The 17,675-nt window shown below is 47.4% G+C and overlaps 1 protein-coding gene across 1 annotated transcript; it reads right to left on the bottom strand.

The window, feature by feature from the left end:
* Nucleotides 1–83: 83 nt before the first annotated feature.
* LOC105700352 lies at nt 84–12,642 on the bottom strand. The gene is made up of 9 exons (XM_012426121.1): nt 12,265–12,642; nt 11,441–11,583; nt 9,125–9,310; nt 8,761–8,968; nt 8,485–8,609; nt 8,272–8,411; nt 7,931–8,196; nt 7,641–7,788; nt 84–7,539 (listed from the first exon to the last, which is right to left on the bottom strand). Exons 1-9 carry the CDS (start codon nt 12,438–12,440, stop codon nt 343–345), a joined length of 8,589 nt encoding a protein of 2,862 aa, XP_012281544.1. The 5' UTR covers nt 12,441–12,642; the 3' UTR covers nt 84–342.
* Between the last annotated feature and the right edge of the window lie 5,033 nt (nt 12,643–17,675).

The following is a 17,675-nucleotide window of genomic DNA, read 5'->3' as shown; positions in this document are numbered from 1 at the left end:
TCCGTTCGAACAATGTAAGCCGTGTGATATACGCAATGCAGTGGAAATATAAGCGATGTATAAGTCCAAGAAAGAAACCACGCTTTTCTTTCTCGAAAGTTTATGGACACTTGTAGACGATACAAAAAGCTACATAGATACTATAAAAATTAACTAGCGTAATAAATAAGGGTAGATTCTTAAAATCGTTAACTTATTAAGCTTAGAATATTAAATTAAGCACAGCAGATGATTGCGATAATTATTGTTTCGTCATCTGAAAATGTGGACGTATATTTGCAGAAGACGTTTTTTTTTTTCATGTCAGGGTTTAAACTAGTAATGTCAAAGAATTCGCAAACATTAAGCATTGAAAACGCGAACAATTCCTGATAGAAGAGTGAAGAATCTTTTAACGTTATCCAGTATGTCACTAAATACCGTTCGAGTAGACAGTTTCGAATCACTCGTTAACGTACGTCCTACCGCTCTCTTCCATTCGAGTTCTTCGTTTAATTTGTCGAAATCATTGACCAATTGTTCCACGGATTCCGATAGATTTTCCGCCTTCTTCAGTCCGCCCGTTATCGCGTCTTCCACCTTTCCAATCGTGTCTTCCAGATAAGACTTGGGTTTACTCCCACCAATTTTCCCATCGGGAATTTCCGACTTCAAAATAGCGTTTTTCGAGTCGATCCAGGTTCTTTCTTCGGATTCGAGTTGGTTCCTCAGGTCATTGCTAAAATTCAGCGATATTTTGTTAAGCTCCTTAAGGTCCGATTTGGGGTTTAGTATTTTATTCAGAGTTTTTGAAAGTTTGTCATTGTTGCTGGGATTTGCGATGTTCGCTGTCACTGCAGACCTCAGAATATCGTTAGTCCTTTTTATATAATCTTCTATAGATTTAACGCTTTCCGTGTCCTTTACGTAGGGTTGAAAATCGAAGGTCCGATAAGGATTTTCAATTTTTTTGCGCAATTCATTCGGTTCACTGTCCAGAGTCTTAATCGCGGGGTCGTCGATGCTCCTCCGTTGTCTCTTCAGCTTCTGACTCTTCACTGGAACCAACATTAGCAATTCGTAATTACTCGCTTCGAGGCTGTCCAAGTCTACGTAGACGTCTCTGTAGTCTCTGTATCTCCTCTCGTCGTTGCGAAAACGCGAATTCAGGGTCTGGGGATAAACGTCGGGGAGGTCCAGGAGGAAAGCTTGTCTCTTCGGGTATTTTTCGGGTTGTCTCCTCGAAGGTGAAGCGCTCTTCCTCGAAAATCCTCGAGAAGATTCGCCATAGTCCATCTCGTTCTCGACGGCCCTCAATTTTGAAAATAATGGGTGAAGTTCCACCGACCCCGAGTCCTCTTCCGAAAACGGTTCTCTTATTCTCTGTCCGGCGTTCGCGCTTTGATACGAATTTGGGGGACGGTTCTTTGTCTCTTTCTTGCTCCTCGATTCCTCGGCACTCTTTTTAGCCAGTCTATCGTATTTAAGTTCGATATTCTTCTTACTAACTCGGTCGTCCGCCTTGTCAGGAAAGTCTGTGGACTCTTCGCGAGCTATCGAAGAATCCGTCCCTTCGGGAGAAACCTCTTCAGGGTTCTCTTCAAGGAGAATTGGACTCTCTTTCCCTTTACCCGCTCCCTTATCCACGTCTTCGGCATGTCTCGGTGCCAGTCTTTCGTACCTTGGACTCTTGTACTTTCTATTAGCTTCGCTATTTATTTTTTGCATGTTCTTCGTGTATTCTTCGTTCACCGCAATCTCATCAATGGGCAGCGCTTTGTAATGGTCTTCTTCTTTGATCACCTTGAAAAGCTTGTCTTCTCCCGAAGCTTCATTTGAATTTTCCTTCAGGCACATGTAATTACAGGTGACATTTTTCACGGATTTCTTTTCTACCGATGATTCGGTCGTCGGAGATGCAATCGAGGCTTCTTCGGACTGCTCTTCGACAACGGATCTTCTTCCGCGAATGGAGAGCTTTCTTCGCGATCGAATTTTCCTTTCAGCGGTGGCGTCGAAATTATCAGGAAAATCTGGCTCCGCTACCGCCAAGCTGCGAACTCTCTCTTCGGCTTCGATTCCCTTTCGAACCTCCTCCTCGATTTTTCTCCTGTTTTCCAAAATCATGAAAGCCCCCGATGCCCTTGCGTTTCTCAATTCTCCTTGTTGAGTCGCGTCATTTTTAGCTTGGATAGTTTCTTCATTTTTTAGGGACTTCAGCGTTCCCAGATTTTCCGTCGTGGGTTCAACCTTCGCTTCGGCTTGTACCTCCTTTTTACCCCTTTCCACGTTTTCGGGGTCTTTCGTTTCTATCTTTCCATTCGCGGGGACGTCATTCTTCATGTTTATCGTTATGCGCTCTGGAGAGGTGAACTCTTCTTTTGCCTCTTCGGGGGGATCGGTGGACCCTGAAGAGATTCCGGGAGAGAGCCCTGACGAGACCTTTTCTTTTGCATCACTCTCGCTCGTCGATTCCGGATTTTCTTGCACCCTCGTTAAATAATTCTCTGGATTGTAGTAAGGTCCACTCCAAAATGGCAGAAATCTATTGATACCAGGTGCGAAGTAAATCTCCCGGATATTCAATATCGGCTCTCCACCGGTGTAGGTGGAAGGGTCGATCTCCAAAATTTGGTGCATAAAACCCTGTCCATAATTTCCGTCTATACTGGGCACGTTAGAATACTCTTCTACGGGAGATCCATAAGCAGTTCTATCCAAGCGATTCACAGTTTCGTGTTCTTCCCTATTCGAATCCAAATCCTGGAGCTGATCTCCCAAAAATCTGTTATCATACGAGCTCACGTCCAATATCGGAGTATATCCATAGAATCCGTATGGCGAGAAAATTCCTTCAGGATTGCCTAAATAATTCTGAGTATACCCATTGTAATCCAAATTTGGATAGCCCGAATAAAATACCCGTGAACTTTCAAAACTGCCCATTTCTTGGGCATTCGAGGTCGTCACCTCGGAGGAACTATTTTTCTCGGTTTTCTCTTCAAGTTCCTCGGTCAGTCGGCGTTTCAAGACGTGCATCAGGCTCGGATTAGACATCTCAGAAAATTCCAACAATTTTGGATCCTTGACCGATCTGGAGTGTATTGGAAGAGGCTCGACTTTCCGTTCCCTGACGTCGTGGAGTGGCCTCACGGTCTCCACTTCGGGGACGTACTTCGGAGTCTCTAGATGAATTGGCTTCGAGTAATCTGCAGGTACAGGGTAGTCGATAGGTCTGTTTGCAAGAATGTAGTCGAATTTTTCCTGGTCCATCGCGATCGGCCGACTATTTTCTGGATAGTCGATTTTTCCACCTTGCCAAACGTCCCTCTTCTTCAGCGTTCTATGATCACTTATTTTTAGATCGTGCATAGCTTCCAGAAATTCGTCCTTGTATTGCTGGGCACCTTTTCCTCGCTTCAGTCTCAGTCTGTCTTTCAATTTTTCCAGCTGCTCCAATTTCTTCTTCTGATCCACCGATCTCAACTTCACCATGTTCTCCAGGATGTTGATGTTCTCCGCCACCTTTCTCTCGCTTTCTCTCTTCAGGGCCTGAAGAGCCTCGTTTCTCGCAGTCATTCTAGCTTCGCGAGCTTTCGACATCTCTTCAGCCTTCCCAGTGGTCTTCCTCTTCATTTTCGGGGTATCCGGTCTTATCTTAATCCTCTTCAGGGCCTCTCTTATCAGCTTCGCGGCTCCCGACTCGCTCGGCAGATCGGCGGGAATATTTATCGACTCTTCCAGAATAGCTTCGCTCGAAAGAGTAATTTTCCCTTCGTCGTCTTCTTTTTCCGGTTCTTCTCGTACGTTGCCGGGTAGTTTCCCCTCGTCTTCGGCTTTTCTCTCCTCGCGGACATTTTCGCTTTCTGTTTTTCCTGAATCGTCTTCTACAATTTCGGTTCCGGTAGTCGATTCATAATCAGTGGTTATTTTTTCATAACCGGTCTTCCTCGTCGGAGCATTTTTTTCGCTTTCGTTTTTCGAGGGGTCCAAAATTTCCTCCATTTTCCGAGGATTCTGCCCCTCTTCGCTTTTCCTTTCGGTGCGAATGCTTTCATCGACTTTCGAAGTATCCTCGTTTTCGACATCGCTACTTGGCATTTCCGTGGTCACTTTCGGAATTTTCGTTCTATTTCCACCGCGAATGATTTTCGGTTCTCTTCTTCCACTTTTCCGAGTTTGAGGTTCTTCACTCTCCGAACCGGAGGAAGGACTTTGCGCTCTTCTTCGTGAAAGACCAGTGGACATCCTCGGGGAATCCTGGTCCACTTTGCCCATGAAGGAATTTTCAGTTCTTGAAAAAGTTCCCGAAGAGATACTCGAACTGTCGGCAGTTTTTCTTCCGGTCCTTGGGTTCCCTTTCGAGCATCTGAAATTGGACTGCTCGACATTGCCGAAAGCATCGAATAACGACCCTGGCAAGTCAGATTCTTCAGGGTTCCTTTTCCTCAACACGGAAGAAGGTGGATTAGATGACTCTTCGTCTTCTCCATTCCAGTTCGTCTCGGTTTCGACGTGCTTCAGATTTTTTGTGTCCTCTAGAGGCTCCGACTGGTTCACCAAATAATCCGAAGAAGTCTCTTCGGATTTATCTTTTTCAACAGTGGCCTTCGCTTTGGATGACCTATCGACCCGGTTCACCAACGGCGTTTCTTCGTTAGGGTCGACGTTGCCTCCGTCTTCGACAGGGTCTATAGACCCTGAGATCTCCTTCAAGACTCGAGGTGCTTCAGACACCCTATCCATCTCCAACGCTGAAGCTTCTTCAGCCGTTTTTGCCTCTCTCTGCAGATCCGCTTCCATTTCTTCAAGGTGCTCCTGAGCTCTGCGAAAGGACTGCGCCAGTCTGGACCTCTTTTTCGGGGGAGATTGCACCTTGACATTACTCACGAAAGGCTCTTTTCTTTTATTTGCTGGTGATCGAATTTGAAGATCCGTCGCAATTTCTTCGGCGCTTTTCACTTTCTCCTCTTCAAGTACTGGAGCGATCTGACGAGGGACCTGGACTTTCCGTTCGATTTCTTCACTGATTTCGATCGGTTCTATCGGAATCGAAGGGACCCGACGAACGATCTGAACTCTCGGTAAGTCATTTTCCGCTTCCACTTCCTCTTCATCTTCTTCCTCCCATGACGGGGAATCTTCGATCAACAAAAGTCCTTCTTCGGGTATCAATGGAGCCATTTGTAGAGGTGGTTCTTGGATTCCCTGCTCCCAGTATCGCTGATGTGGTGCCTCTTCGTAATTTTCCTGGGACGCGTCCAGTGGCGCTCTTCCTGGCTGGATCTTCTGCACGACCTGGATGCTCGACACCCCGTCCTTGTAGTAGACCCGTTCTTCAGGGTCTTCGGAATTTTCCAAGTCCACTCGGGGCTGATAAAACGCCTCTTCGTCCTGATAATAATTAAACGGTTCCTTGGAATCCCAATCCTCGCTTTTCTTGAGATCTTCGGAGGATTCCGAAATTCTTTTGTACCTCTCGTCGACCTCTTCGGGGTCCTCCAAGTCAGAGGCAACTTCGAAGCTATCGACCGCGCTCCGCGGACCTCTTTGCTTTCTTCGTTTTTTACTATCCTTGTATTTATATGGATACATGTCTCTGATGACTCTCTCGTTTCCCTGATTTTTCTCCAAGGTCTCTTGAGCCCGAAGAAGCACCTCCCCGTCCAGGAATGCATTCTGCAAGTTAACATCCCGAATAAATCGGTGGTTCAAGTCATCTTCGTCCTGATGGAACATCTCCTCGTCGAGAATCGCGTTTAAGTCCCTCCTGGCCCTTCTTCCATTCTTCTGCCTGTTCTCCAACCCGAAACCGTCTAACTGCCTGAAGCGGTCTTCAGAAAATGCATCGGCATTGGCGAAGTGCATCGCGTCAAAGTCCGCGTACTCTTCGGCCTCCTGGGAGTGGAAGTTCTTCACCCTTTTCCTGGTTTTCGCGCCCGGAACTTGTCTATCTCTGTTCCCGGACCTTGAAGAGATCTTGGTTCTTACGGGCGTTTCTTCCACGTCGTAGTCCGGCTCGTCCTTTAGGATCTCCGCCTTGTCGTAATAATTTATCAGAGTCTTCACCGCGCTCTCCTTTGCCATCTTGTCCTCGTGTTCGTCGAAATGCGCCTCTTCGACGATCTCGTCGGCAACGGCGTCGTCGTCTCGAAGGGCCTCTTCGGCGTCCATTCCCGTGTCCTGCCAGGAGTCGGCCTCGAAGAGCTCTCCGTAGCCTCGCAGGTTTTCCTTTATCCTGGCTATCGGCATGTTCACGTTCTCGAAGAATTCGTAGGGCGTGTAACTGGACATGCCCTGGGTGTCTTCTTCGATCCAGGTGTCGTCCGGCTCCGGCGACTTCCGGATGCTCGTCGATTTCCGCCTCCTCAGCTTCTGCTCCTCCGTCTCCACCTCTTCGTCGTCCTTCACGTAGTCGTAGTCCTTCACCTTCTCCTCGGATGAGGTTCCCGTGCCGAAGTACACGTCGCCCTCGGGAAATCCCTTCAAGGGGTCTCTCTTCGCAAACCCGTAGAAGTTGTTCTCGTTGCTGTCCGCGTTGCGGGGGTCGAAGAGCACCGGCTGGACCTCCTTCTTCAGGGTCTCTTCCTTTTCCTTTCTTCGATTCCTTCGCTCCCACCTGCGCTCCTTGATGTCCTCGTTTTTTGACCTCTTCCTGAAAATACTGTCTCGACGCAGACCCAGGGGATCGTCGCCGAACGTTTTGTCGAGATCTCTTTTGGGTCGGACGATGGCGTCTCTTCTACGCCTCACCTTCTCGCCGACAAGGGCCTTCGAAAGAGTCCTCAGCTGGTCCTCGAATGTTGCGGACGTGGAGGTCCTTTTTGACTTGTCCGACTCGATCGATTCCGATGATCGATCTTCGGTCGGCGATTGATTCGTAGTTTTTACGTCAGCTGCGTTGTTCGATTGTCCTGAACTCAAAAAGCTCGCGTGGTCCTCGACAGGACTCGACTGCACCTCCTTCATTTTTATTTCCGAGCTGATCTCCGGGTCTCTTCTCTCGTCTTCCTTAAAATTCGCGTTTATTTTTTCGGGGAGATTCTCTTCTTGATCCTCGGTCATTCTTTTTTTATTCTCGTACTCTATTAGTCGATTTTTGTACTCTTCGAGTTTGGCCCTGATTTCTTCTCCTGAGTCAAGTTTCGTAAATTTTGGTTGTTCGGCTACTTCTTCCTCCGACATTTCCTCCATTTTCTCGGCGTTCTCGTCCAGGACGAAGTGACCTCTTCCTCGCAGAACGTGGGGTTTTCTTTCCTCCAGATTCTCCCTCCTCTTCAAGATCCGATCCACCTTTTCCAGGTCCTTCCTGGATTCGATTTTCCGGAACCTCCGCTCGTCCTCGTCCTCCTCGCTATGTCTGTACTTGATCTTCCTTTTTTTCTTCTGTTGCTGCTTCAGCGATCTTCTGTCCTCCATCGACGAGATGTCCAGGTCCAGGTCCTCCTCGTCCTCCCGGAACATCTCCTCTTCCGCGTCCAGGTCTTCCAGCCTCTTAGTTAACTTCTTCAGCAACATCTTTTCGGCCGTCTCGTCGTCGTGACCCATGCAGGACTTTATCTGAAAATTTTTGTGAATTATGTTAAGTCGGGTTATAGGGTTTCCATTTTGGCGGGTAGGGAAAAATTTTTCCGAAGTCTAGAATTTTTCACTCCACGAACCTTCAGACCAGGAATCACCCAGAAGCCGATCGCACCTGACGGTAACTTCAAATTGGCACCTTTCCCACTAATGGAAATCGCCGGGTTAATATCAGGGACGAAGGTCTCGTTAATCAGCTGCAGCGGCTCGTTGTTGAGTAGGACGGTCCTGAAATCATTTACATTTACGTCCTATTTTTAACCGTTTTTTTGACAAATTTTTTATCCGCTGTCGCAAATTCATTTGCTAATCCAGCATTTCTTATTGAAGGAATTAGGAGAAATCTCGTACTCTTCAGGGTCGAACTTACTCGGCGAACATCCGATTCGGCGCGTCAAAGCCAGGAAGCAGGATATACTTGTGTAGGGTCTTGATCTTCAGGCCCTTTAGGTTCGCCACAACCTTGCCCGGGGTCAGGTTGATCCCGAAAACCGTCAACGAGCCCTTCTCGTATCTCGAAGAGGGCCTCGTGCACTGACAGTAAAAGTGCACGTGCGTCCGGTTACCGATCGTCATCTTCGCGTCGAGTACCTCTCTGCCCACGAGCATTTTGTGCAGCACAGATACCCAATAATCCTGCAAAAAGGCATGGATGAAAGCCCCGTTGAGCCTCCTTCGTGCTTTTTCACGGAAAATCGGAGTCTCGTTTACCGGCGACGGTTGGAAGAGATTGGATTTGTCGGGCTGCCTCATGATGACCTGCACTCCGAGTTTCGCTGCATTTCCGAGTCTCCTCGTCCAAACGAGAGCTCCCAGAAATTGTTTCTTGCACTCCTCGGGCTTGGACTCGGCTGCAACGATTTGTCAATTTTTCAAGTCTCCGCCGAAACCACTTAATAATTTTTTTGGGACAATCGAACGCACCGATCCAAAGAGGCTTCTTCGAAATCGACCTGCCCAGAACTCTGTACAGTCCGTCCTTCTCGAGGCCCAGCTGATCGTGGTGCAATGAGACCCCCTCAGCGTCCAAACTTATGCCGGCAAAATCTCTGTAATTTGTGAGAAAAAAAATCTTGCACCGAATCCGCACCGTTAAAATGTCTGCAAATTTAATACGATCCCGGTGCTCGGAGTACCGGAATAAAACAGCGGCGCAGGGAGGCGCAATTCACGCAAAGTGGATTTCAGCGATTTACTCACGGATGCCAAGTCAGCGCAGTGAGTGCACTCCCCGCTGCATTGAGGTAATCATGCAGATACTGTTGCTGCTGCTTGCTCCTGAAGGTAACGACATCAGGACCAGCCACGAAACTTTTCGCGTACCTCGGAAATGCATCCAACATGCTCCTCAAACGCCCCACGTCCTTTCCGAGGTCTGTCCCGGACACGTCGCACCTGGTTTGGCATTCTGGAATTTATCAATTTCATATTCATTTCGATCTACCGATTAATCCCTAATAATTTTATCCAGCAATTTCTTAAGTGCCCGAAAAGTGGGCTCGGGAAGTTTTCAGGCGGAAAAAGCTGAAGGTTTATCGATTAGGATTTGTTATAGGGAAATTACCGTAGCCTAACTGCCAGCTCATGTTGTAGCCATTTCGATCGCTGAAGGAAATCAGATCCAGGGCGTTCCTGGAGTCCCAGGATGGTGTTCGAGCGCCATTATTATCAGACCGGTGAGGTGCGATGCATGCTATCACTTCCAGGCCCGCCGTCTCCGCCCACTGCTGCACCAGAATCCAGTGCGCTTCTAAAATCAGAATATACGTGCACGCGTGCATCCTGCACTCCGTCGTGCTCGACACGACCCGCGGAAGGGTTCCGAAGGGAGCCCTCCCTTCATTTTGAGTGGCGTGCCCATTATTGCTCCCTAATGCACGTCAGACGTAATGAATATTTTTACCGAGAATTTGGTCGAGAGGTTTCACCGTGCCTTTCAAAAATTAAGCATCGACCTACGCTATTTAATATTTTATATCATTTACCCAGGTGAAGACAGGTAACCTGGAGTGTCCAGTCGCGGCGACATATCGAATATTTTTTAGGGAATTGAGATTCTTTTTTCTACCCGGAAGTTTTCGACGTGTCTTTAAGGTGGAGGAGATATCGATCGCCCCGCTGGTCGCTCTGTGACTTCAGAGATGTGCCCGCTGGACCAGCCTCGGATGCTGGGGGGATTCGCGAGCAGTCGAAACGAGATCGGCTTTCATTGGCGGTCAGCTGACTTATTGCACCGACTCGTCGATCAGCCCGAGGAATTCCTCTCTCCTTCGATTCCGGGAGAGACGCGGCCATCGATATCGGCTCCAACCGGAAGTTGATTAATTTCCCGGTAAATTTATCCCCTGGTAACAGGGACGAACGTTTCCCCATTCCGGCGACGCCTCATCGGGCCGAGTCCCCCAATTTTCGGCCCAGGTGATTTATTAGAAAAAAACCTTTTTTCAAATTTAAGACGCTCGATCCTAGCTACGACCATTTAGATTTTATTCCCTGCTAAGGTATGCGCGATGCATCGCCGAGTTCCCTTCGGCTTCCTCTTCTAGATGTAGGTCGCGATTATTTAAATGGCTTTAACTGTCCCGATCCCGGGGGACTGTTAAGGCAAATCGCGGAGCAGGACGATGACAGGATCCCTCTCCGGGGATGACAAGGAATCGGAACGCTCCTGGAAGTGGCTGTACGGATACGGTGTCGTAACTTTAATGACGTCGTAAATATCACGAGCGTTATAACGGCGCGTCATTAGATTTCTAGCCGGCAAGTGTTCGGTCTTTACGAGGGCCCACCGGTCTCTCGAATTTTTCCCCTTCCTCGGAAAATAAGAGTCGACTCCTATTTTTATTCCTCTCATTTTCCCGATTTCCTCCGGCATCTCAATTTTTTTTCAAAGTCAACGCCCTCTTAAGAAATTTAATAAGTCCACGAACCTTATGCCGAAACTAAAAGAACGCGATGAATTAAATACTTTATTAAGGAAGAATTCCTATGTACCGATTTAAATAGTCGGGGAAAATGTGCAATTTTGGTGTAACTATGGATACCGAAAATCTGTCAGATTTTCTCATGTTTGAGCAGGGCAGAGGACGAGGGGCGAGATTCGGGAGAGAGGGGACGACTCGGTCCGGCTCCGTCTTGCCGGATGCTGAGTCCAGATCTGGCGGATTCCTCGGTCGCCCATTCGCCGGATCGCTGCGGGCTGCTTCGAGTAATTAGCATGAGTAGTAATCTCGGGGAAATTCACGACACAAACGGGAACCGGCGAATAACCGAGAGATTGAGAAGTTGGATGCTGGGGTGAGTCGGTGCATCTCCTGCTCTCGGTGCCCCCTCTCCTTTCGCGGTGCATCCGCGGATTAAGCATTGTTTAGTTTAATCCACTGAACTCCCACCGCGTGGTGGTCGGCCGAGTAATGCCCCGGATTGGTGCTTCGACCAAAATTGCCCTTTTTCGAGGAAAATCGATGCCAATTCCCCAGATTTACGCGCCGCGTTTAATTCTAGGAGGAATATTCTCTGAATTTTTATAAGATTTTATTATCGATATGTGATTAATTTGACGGATAACGTAGGTCGAGCCAATTTTTCGGGGGAAATTTTTTCGCAGTCCAGGCTCTCTTGCAGTCTTTAAACGGAGAGAAGTATGCCCTGTTTCGCATAATCGCGGACATAAAGTTTTACCGCCTCTCGTATCGATGATGAGTCGTTGTCCGAATGCAAGGCATAAAGATACCAAACACGGAATTCCATTTGCCGCGACCGCGCAATCAATAAAATGGTTATAGGGAATGCTTCGGTGCATTTTACATCGCCGCCGTAAAGATATTAAATGTTTTCGAGAAACGCTGGATCCAAGGACGGGAAACGGTTCGTTACTCACCGGAAAATGTGAAATTCGGGTCGCGCTCCTCTCGGGAGAAGTGGGACCGCTCGAAGGTGTACGAATTGCTCGCCGGTCCTCCCAGTCTGATGAACGCGGGAGACAGTGCTCTCGCCATATTGGCTGTCTTCTCGGCCCTCGACCTGAAATTCCAAATTATTTTTTTCTACCCGCAAAGAAGTGTCTTTTTGAAGGAAAAATTGAAAATCGAGGCGGAAACCAGATATCGACCGTGGAATAATTTTTGACGCGGAGCATGGAATCATTTTATTTTCGTTAGAATTCTTTCCCTGATCCGCGTCGACGCGTGGACCGAATTTATCGAGGCGAGAGTGGCGATTGCAATTTTATTTGAATCTCGCTCGATTTCGGAGTGAAAATTCGTCAAGGACGTCGACTTAAATTGGCAGAACGAGCCGTCGCGATTCGATCAGGTTCCATGTCGATTTGACATTTTCCCACCATTCAATACGGTGATTTTGTCCCAGGTCGGGTTTTATTTCTACTCGGAAACAATTATCCACCGGCCTACTCTGGAAATTGTATGTCCCAGTTCCCGAGACTATCGTCTCCGTTTCTTACAAGCGTTTAACCATCGATTTATTCCCCTTTCCCGATACTCCGAGAACGAGCCCCCCAGAAAACCGAAATATGTTCACCTCGCCTGCTTCTACGGATTTTTCATTTCCCATTTTTTATATAAGCAATTCTCGGTCGATTATTAAATTCAGTTATCAAGAGTACCTCTGGATATGTCGGAGAAAAATTATGCCGCGTCAATTTGCATCGTAGATTCGGATGAAAAAATATAGTAATCCACTTACGAGAGCACATCGTCCGTTAGTAGAACGGATGGATCGATGGTCAAGCTGAGGAATTTGTCACTGGCGATGGCCACGGGCTTCTTCAGGTTGACGTTCAGTGACACGTCCTCGGCAAAGCTGGCACTTGCCAGGATAATCGTCAAAGCAGCCCAGACCAGCGAATCCGGGACGTCCATTTTGAAAAGTCCCCTTTTCTGGCTCCTTGCTCTCGGCGAGCGGAGACAAATTTCACATATTACCCCGCGGCGTTTGCTTTTAGTTCAGGAATTTTAGTTCCCTGGTTCTCTTGGAGAAAACGATAAATATTTCCGATTTACTTCGCACCGTCGAGTGGCGACTTAACGAGGGTAGAGGGAAGGAGCGCTTCGACCGATCGAAGACTTTTCGACAGAGTGAAGATTTGCGTCCCACTCGCTCGCGATTGCCGATCGGAATTGTGCTTAATGGCCTGCAAAAAGTGCTGCTCGCTAACGAGCGATTTTGAAATTGGCATCCAAAACTCCTTGCGCAAGGTGGCACCGAGGTATCTAGGTTGCGAGTGTCGGACGATTCGCGAAATCAGCGAAATCGACGAGCGATTTCGCTCGCGAGGGGTTCGCGACTCGTAGAATGAATTTTATCGTCGTCGCGATGCAGGCTAAAAAGTGATTTCAGTTAGCAAGCGGTTAACTATTTATTGAATTTTTCTCCAGGCGTTCTTCGATGACTTTCTTTTCATTTTTTTCCCGTTTTACCTGCGACGTCTTCCTGGATAATTCGCGAAAGAAAATCCCCTTTATTTACGTCCACTTTGTTTGCCTCTCCTTGGCCAACGCGTAAAAAGAAAGTTTCCATGGAGTATCGGCGGCGACGCTAATTATGCAAAAATATGATCGATTTTCAATTAAAGAATTCTCGGGGGAGCGAGCTGCACTTCCCGGAGTTTCCGCAGTAAATACGTCGGGCGATATCGCTCGCTAAAACGACTCCCTAATTCATTCGGAGTTTATTTTAATTCGGAATCCCGAGTTTTTATTGGCCCGGGAGGCAATGAAACAACCGGTTACTTGGTAACTACTTAGTCGTAAATTTCGATAATTAATAAACACGAGAGCCCCATTATTGGAGTTCCCTGCTCGGTCTACTTAGCTCTCGGAGGAGAGTAATTCGCCGGAAGAAGCTTAACTTTAAATCGGCAACGTCTGCAATTACTGGACATTATAATGGACTTTTAATTAACCGAATGTCGATGGAACTCGACGCGGAGAAAAAAATCGGCCCACTCGTGCCGTTTCTTCCGCGGCGGAACTCCGGATTCCTGGTTCTTCGTTCTATGGCTATCGGGTTCCATTTCCCCCTAATCAATTAATCAAATGGCTCGTACAAATTTGCATTCGGCGTTCGTTCGCCCGGAACACTCCGAATACTCCACAATATGCACGGAATATCTCAGCGCGCCGCGCAATGTTTGTAATATGGATATTGCATTTTCTACATATTGCACGGCATAGCGGCCGAGAGTCAATTACACACATATTTCTCGAGTGTTTGTCGATATTCGAAAAATACGATGGAGCCGCCTACGGAACGGGGGGAGATACGAGAATCGTAGATTTTCTTTCCGGCTTCGAGAGAGCGGAGCCCCGTTCGTCAGCTATTTCGTTTAATTTAATCGCGTTGACATTTTTTCGAAAAAATCTTGGAATTCCGTGAAAAGGGGTAGATATCGTTTTCGGAACGCCGAACAATTTAATACAATAGAATAAAGGAGGCGTTTATTAAATTTGAATTTTCTTAAATTCGATCATGTCACAAGTTTTTCGGATTCGCCAACTCGGAAATATCAAGGGCGCAGCTTCGATATCAGAGAGATAGGAAGTTTTCGGGTAGACTTTCATTAGATTTCACCATCTCCAAGTTTCCCAGTTCCGCCTCGCCTGCCCCGGAGGTCCTGCGGAGATTCCGCAGCGTCTCGGAGACGCAAGTGGCGCTGACAATGGAATCGGGTAGAATTGGAAACTGGAACACCGGGTTCCGGTAACCGGTGGCGTCGAACAGATGTACTTTATTGCGTGCTGCGTTCAGCACAATAGCAATTTGATGGCGATACGGAAGGACGTTAAAGCGCAGCGGCGTCCCTCGGAGTCAGGGAAAATCGAAGCCACTTTGTGCCCGGCAGCTCGCTAACGAAATGCATTAAACCGATCTCGGGTAACCCTTTCTTCTCCCGAGTTACCGGCATAATTTCCCCCTAGCAACCTTTGTCGGGGGCACGGGGGGGTCGGATTCCTTGGACTCCTCTCCTCCCTGGTGTCAACCTTTTCCCCATTGGGAAATCAATGTCCGCGATCGATCTCGAGATTACTCCGCTCCCGGGGGAACGGCGCGTTTTATTTCTCCTCGGTTTCCTCGGAGATGGGCCATGGTCCTTCGGTATTTATATCTCGGTAATTTATCTCGGCCTTTATGTTCCAGGTCGCGGTGAAGCGGACGAGGCCTTCGACGTTTGACGTTTTCGCGGAGCGAGCCGCGACTTCGCTAAGGGAAATTTAACGAGGAGTCGCTTTCGTTTCCACCGCCACCGCGGCACAAAACATTAATATTGATATATCGCGTACGACTACGAGTGCACTTTGCGGCCGCCAGTACTTCGATTTGACCCGGTTCGGCCCTCGGCACCGTTCGCGTGCACCCGCTTGCACGTATTTGCACGTATTTGCACGTATTTGCAGGGTTACGGACACGCATACGGACCGATGCCCTCTCCACGTGCACGCCTTGCCTCAAAAATGGGTTATCGATTTCGCGAGGGACCAATTAATATGCAATTTTGCGTGAAATTAGAAAAGCACGCCAGGGCGCGTGCGCGCTTCCTCCGAGTTTTCTTCCTTTATTCCCGTTCCCCTTTTGCAGCGAAGATCCGAAAAGGCGGGTGGAACAAAAGGGCCACCCAGTTTCCTTTCGGAGCGATCGGAGCTGCAGGTGAATGGAAATCGAGGAGTGCATTTAAAGGGCGCCTCGCTGGGGAAAAGGCAAAGGAGGAATCGCAAAAAGAAGGGTTTCTCTAATCGGGATAAAGGTAACTCGATCCTGGATTTTTCCACGTGCACTCCCCGATGCACGATGCAGCGGATGCAACGCATACAGCTCGCGCGATTTCTTCTCTCGTTTTGCAGCAACCGAGGCTGCACCAGTTTTGTAATCGCGTCGCATGCACGCGAGGAAAGGGCAATTTCGACGGGGAAATAAGACGAGTCGACGCAATTACCGCCTTCCTACATTATTTATCCCGCCATTAGAGCCTTCGCGTATTCGCGACTTTTACCTCTCCCTCTCTTCTGACGTTCGCGTTAATTATCTCCCGTTGTCGCGGGAGCGGAATCGGATTTCTGAAAGTTAAAAAGAGACCTCCTGTTATCCGAGTTTCTACGTGTAACTCGTTACCGGGAAAACAGCATTCACGTTGGAAAAATCGATAGCGATTACCGCCTCGGGAGAGTCTACTTTATTTCGCTTAAAAAAAAGAATCGAGCTTACTCGCCAACAACTTTTCCTACAGACATTACGAATACGTAACGACTGTCGTTATTTCAATTGAAAAGGATTGGACTTCATACGCGATCACTATTTTCATGCAGATACGCATTCCTGTATGATTACGAAAACGTACCCACTCGCGATTGCGGTCAGATACTGTTATTTTAATGAGAGAAAATAAAAAATGGATGACGTGAAAAAAAATGACATACGCTCGGGTCTACATCTAATCGCATAAACGTCACCTGGAAATGACTTACCTGACCCGGTGCATAATTTCTGGGAGAAGTCGGAACGCGGAAGTCGAGCACCTCTTGTAAGCACGTCCCGTCCGTGATTCTTTCAAAAATTCCGCAGCGAAAATGAGAAACAAGGAAATGGCACCGTGGAAGGAGTGGAAGATTGACGGAAGAGGAGGTTTGGAAGTCAGTGGGGTCATTGCGAGAATTCTTCACGAGATGACCCCAAGGAAGCGAAACATGGAGTGAGAAAAGTCGAAGAATTCCCTCCGATCCAGATCCAGGAAGTCACGGCGAAGAAATGCATCCGATTTCATAACATGATTGGTTTTTATTACTTTTTTCCTCCCAGTGGTTAGAACTAAATAACATAAACGCGTGTCAGTTATGTTCACCTTTTATTATTACCTGGTTATGACTAGTTAGTGATAAGAGCTATTACGGTGTGGCCGGCCCTGGGATGTCGGGTGTACCTCGCGCGTGCACAATAATTTCGCCAGAGAATTCGCGCCAAGTGGGATCCCACAAAGAGGGAAAATTAAAAACCTCGGGATATATATAACGCGAAATTTCGAGCTCGCTCGTCGCATTCCCGCTACGTCACTTTCGATCATCTCGCGTGCTTTGAGCGCTACTTTCGGTTCCTACGAACGAAGTCTCCCGTGACTTCCACTTAATACTCAAAACGCCGGTTCCTCCGTTTTTTTTATTTTTTTTTCTCTTTTATCCTCCTTAACCTCGAAATACCTTCAAGCGCCTATCACGCGAGCGCCTTATCGCTCCCGGCCTCTTAGAAATATAAGCCACACTCTGCAATATTCAAGTATTAAGAAGAAGCGATGAACGAGAAAAATATTTTCTCTCTTTCTCTCTTTTTAAAAAAAGTCAAAATCAACTCGCGACCACGAGTGGTAAATGCGCCCTTCTATGCAGGGCGCTGCTACGAAACCATGTTTTCGTGTGTGTCCGTGTGGGGGGATCTCGTTGCACTTTGCTTGCATTTTTGCAGCAACGCGTGCGCGCAGAGATGCCCGTGTATGTGTATTTTGCTTATACGATAGAGTATTTCCTCTTTATATCAATATATATGTATATATATATAATATATATATCTAACAACAATATAATATTATCATCGTCACCTCCGCTTTCATTTTTTAAATATTATGTAATATTATGTTCAACAACAAACTCGTTCGTGTTTCCTGTACCAATATTTTAGCCACTACGTCCGCTACTTTATACAAGAGTATCTCTTTTTTGTATATTCGCCTAAACTCGCCTCCCATTGGCTGACATCGCTTTCCTATCCTTCATCCTTCGAATTTTCCTCACGCTAATTTTTCTTCATCTCATTTCGAGCCCTCCTTCGATTTTTCGGAAATTTCCTCGACGACCGGTCGATCTTGGAGGTCGTGCCGTTTGTTCATTTTTCTTTTAATATTTTTCCCGTCTATTGTTCCTGTTGGATTTGGCCCTTTTCTTGCTTTTTTGGACCATTTTTTGTTGGTGATTAAAAATTTAGAAATCGAGAGCATGTCCAGTTAAAAAAATAATTAAGCTAAGTAATGGATGGCTTCGTAATTAGATTACGAAAATTGGAAAAATCGGCGGCCGCGCTTTTCGCTCCGCATCCTCGATCTCAAAAATCCGAGA

The sequence above is a fragment of the Orussus abietinus genome, unplaced genomic scaffold (assembly GCF_000612105.2).
Source record: "Orussus abietinus isolate OABI.00-Male unplaced genomic scaffold, Oabi_2.0 scaffold18, whole genome shotgun sequence".
Lineage (NCBI taxonomy): Eukaryota > Metazoa > Arthropoda > Insecta > Hymenoptera > Orussidae > Orussus > Orussus abietinus.
Note: the sequence above shows the minus strand (reverse complement) of the source record. Positions and strands in the feature narration are given on the sequence as shown.

Bases quoted from the DNA above. Each gene is read 5' to 3' on its own strand.
- LOC105700352 (XM_012426121.1), bottom strand. From the start codon at position 12,440: ATGGACGTCCCGGATTCGCTGGTCTGGGCTGCTTTGACGATTATCCTG. The intron at 9,311-11,440 runs GTGAGTAACGAA...TTCTGATTTTAG, and splicing joins CCCGAATTTCACATTTTCCG to AAGCGCACTGGATTCTGGTG. The intron at 8,969-9,124 runs GTAATTTCCCTA...GATAAATTCCAG, and splicing joins GAGCTGGCAGTTAGGCTACG to AATGCCAAACCAGGTGCGAC.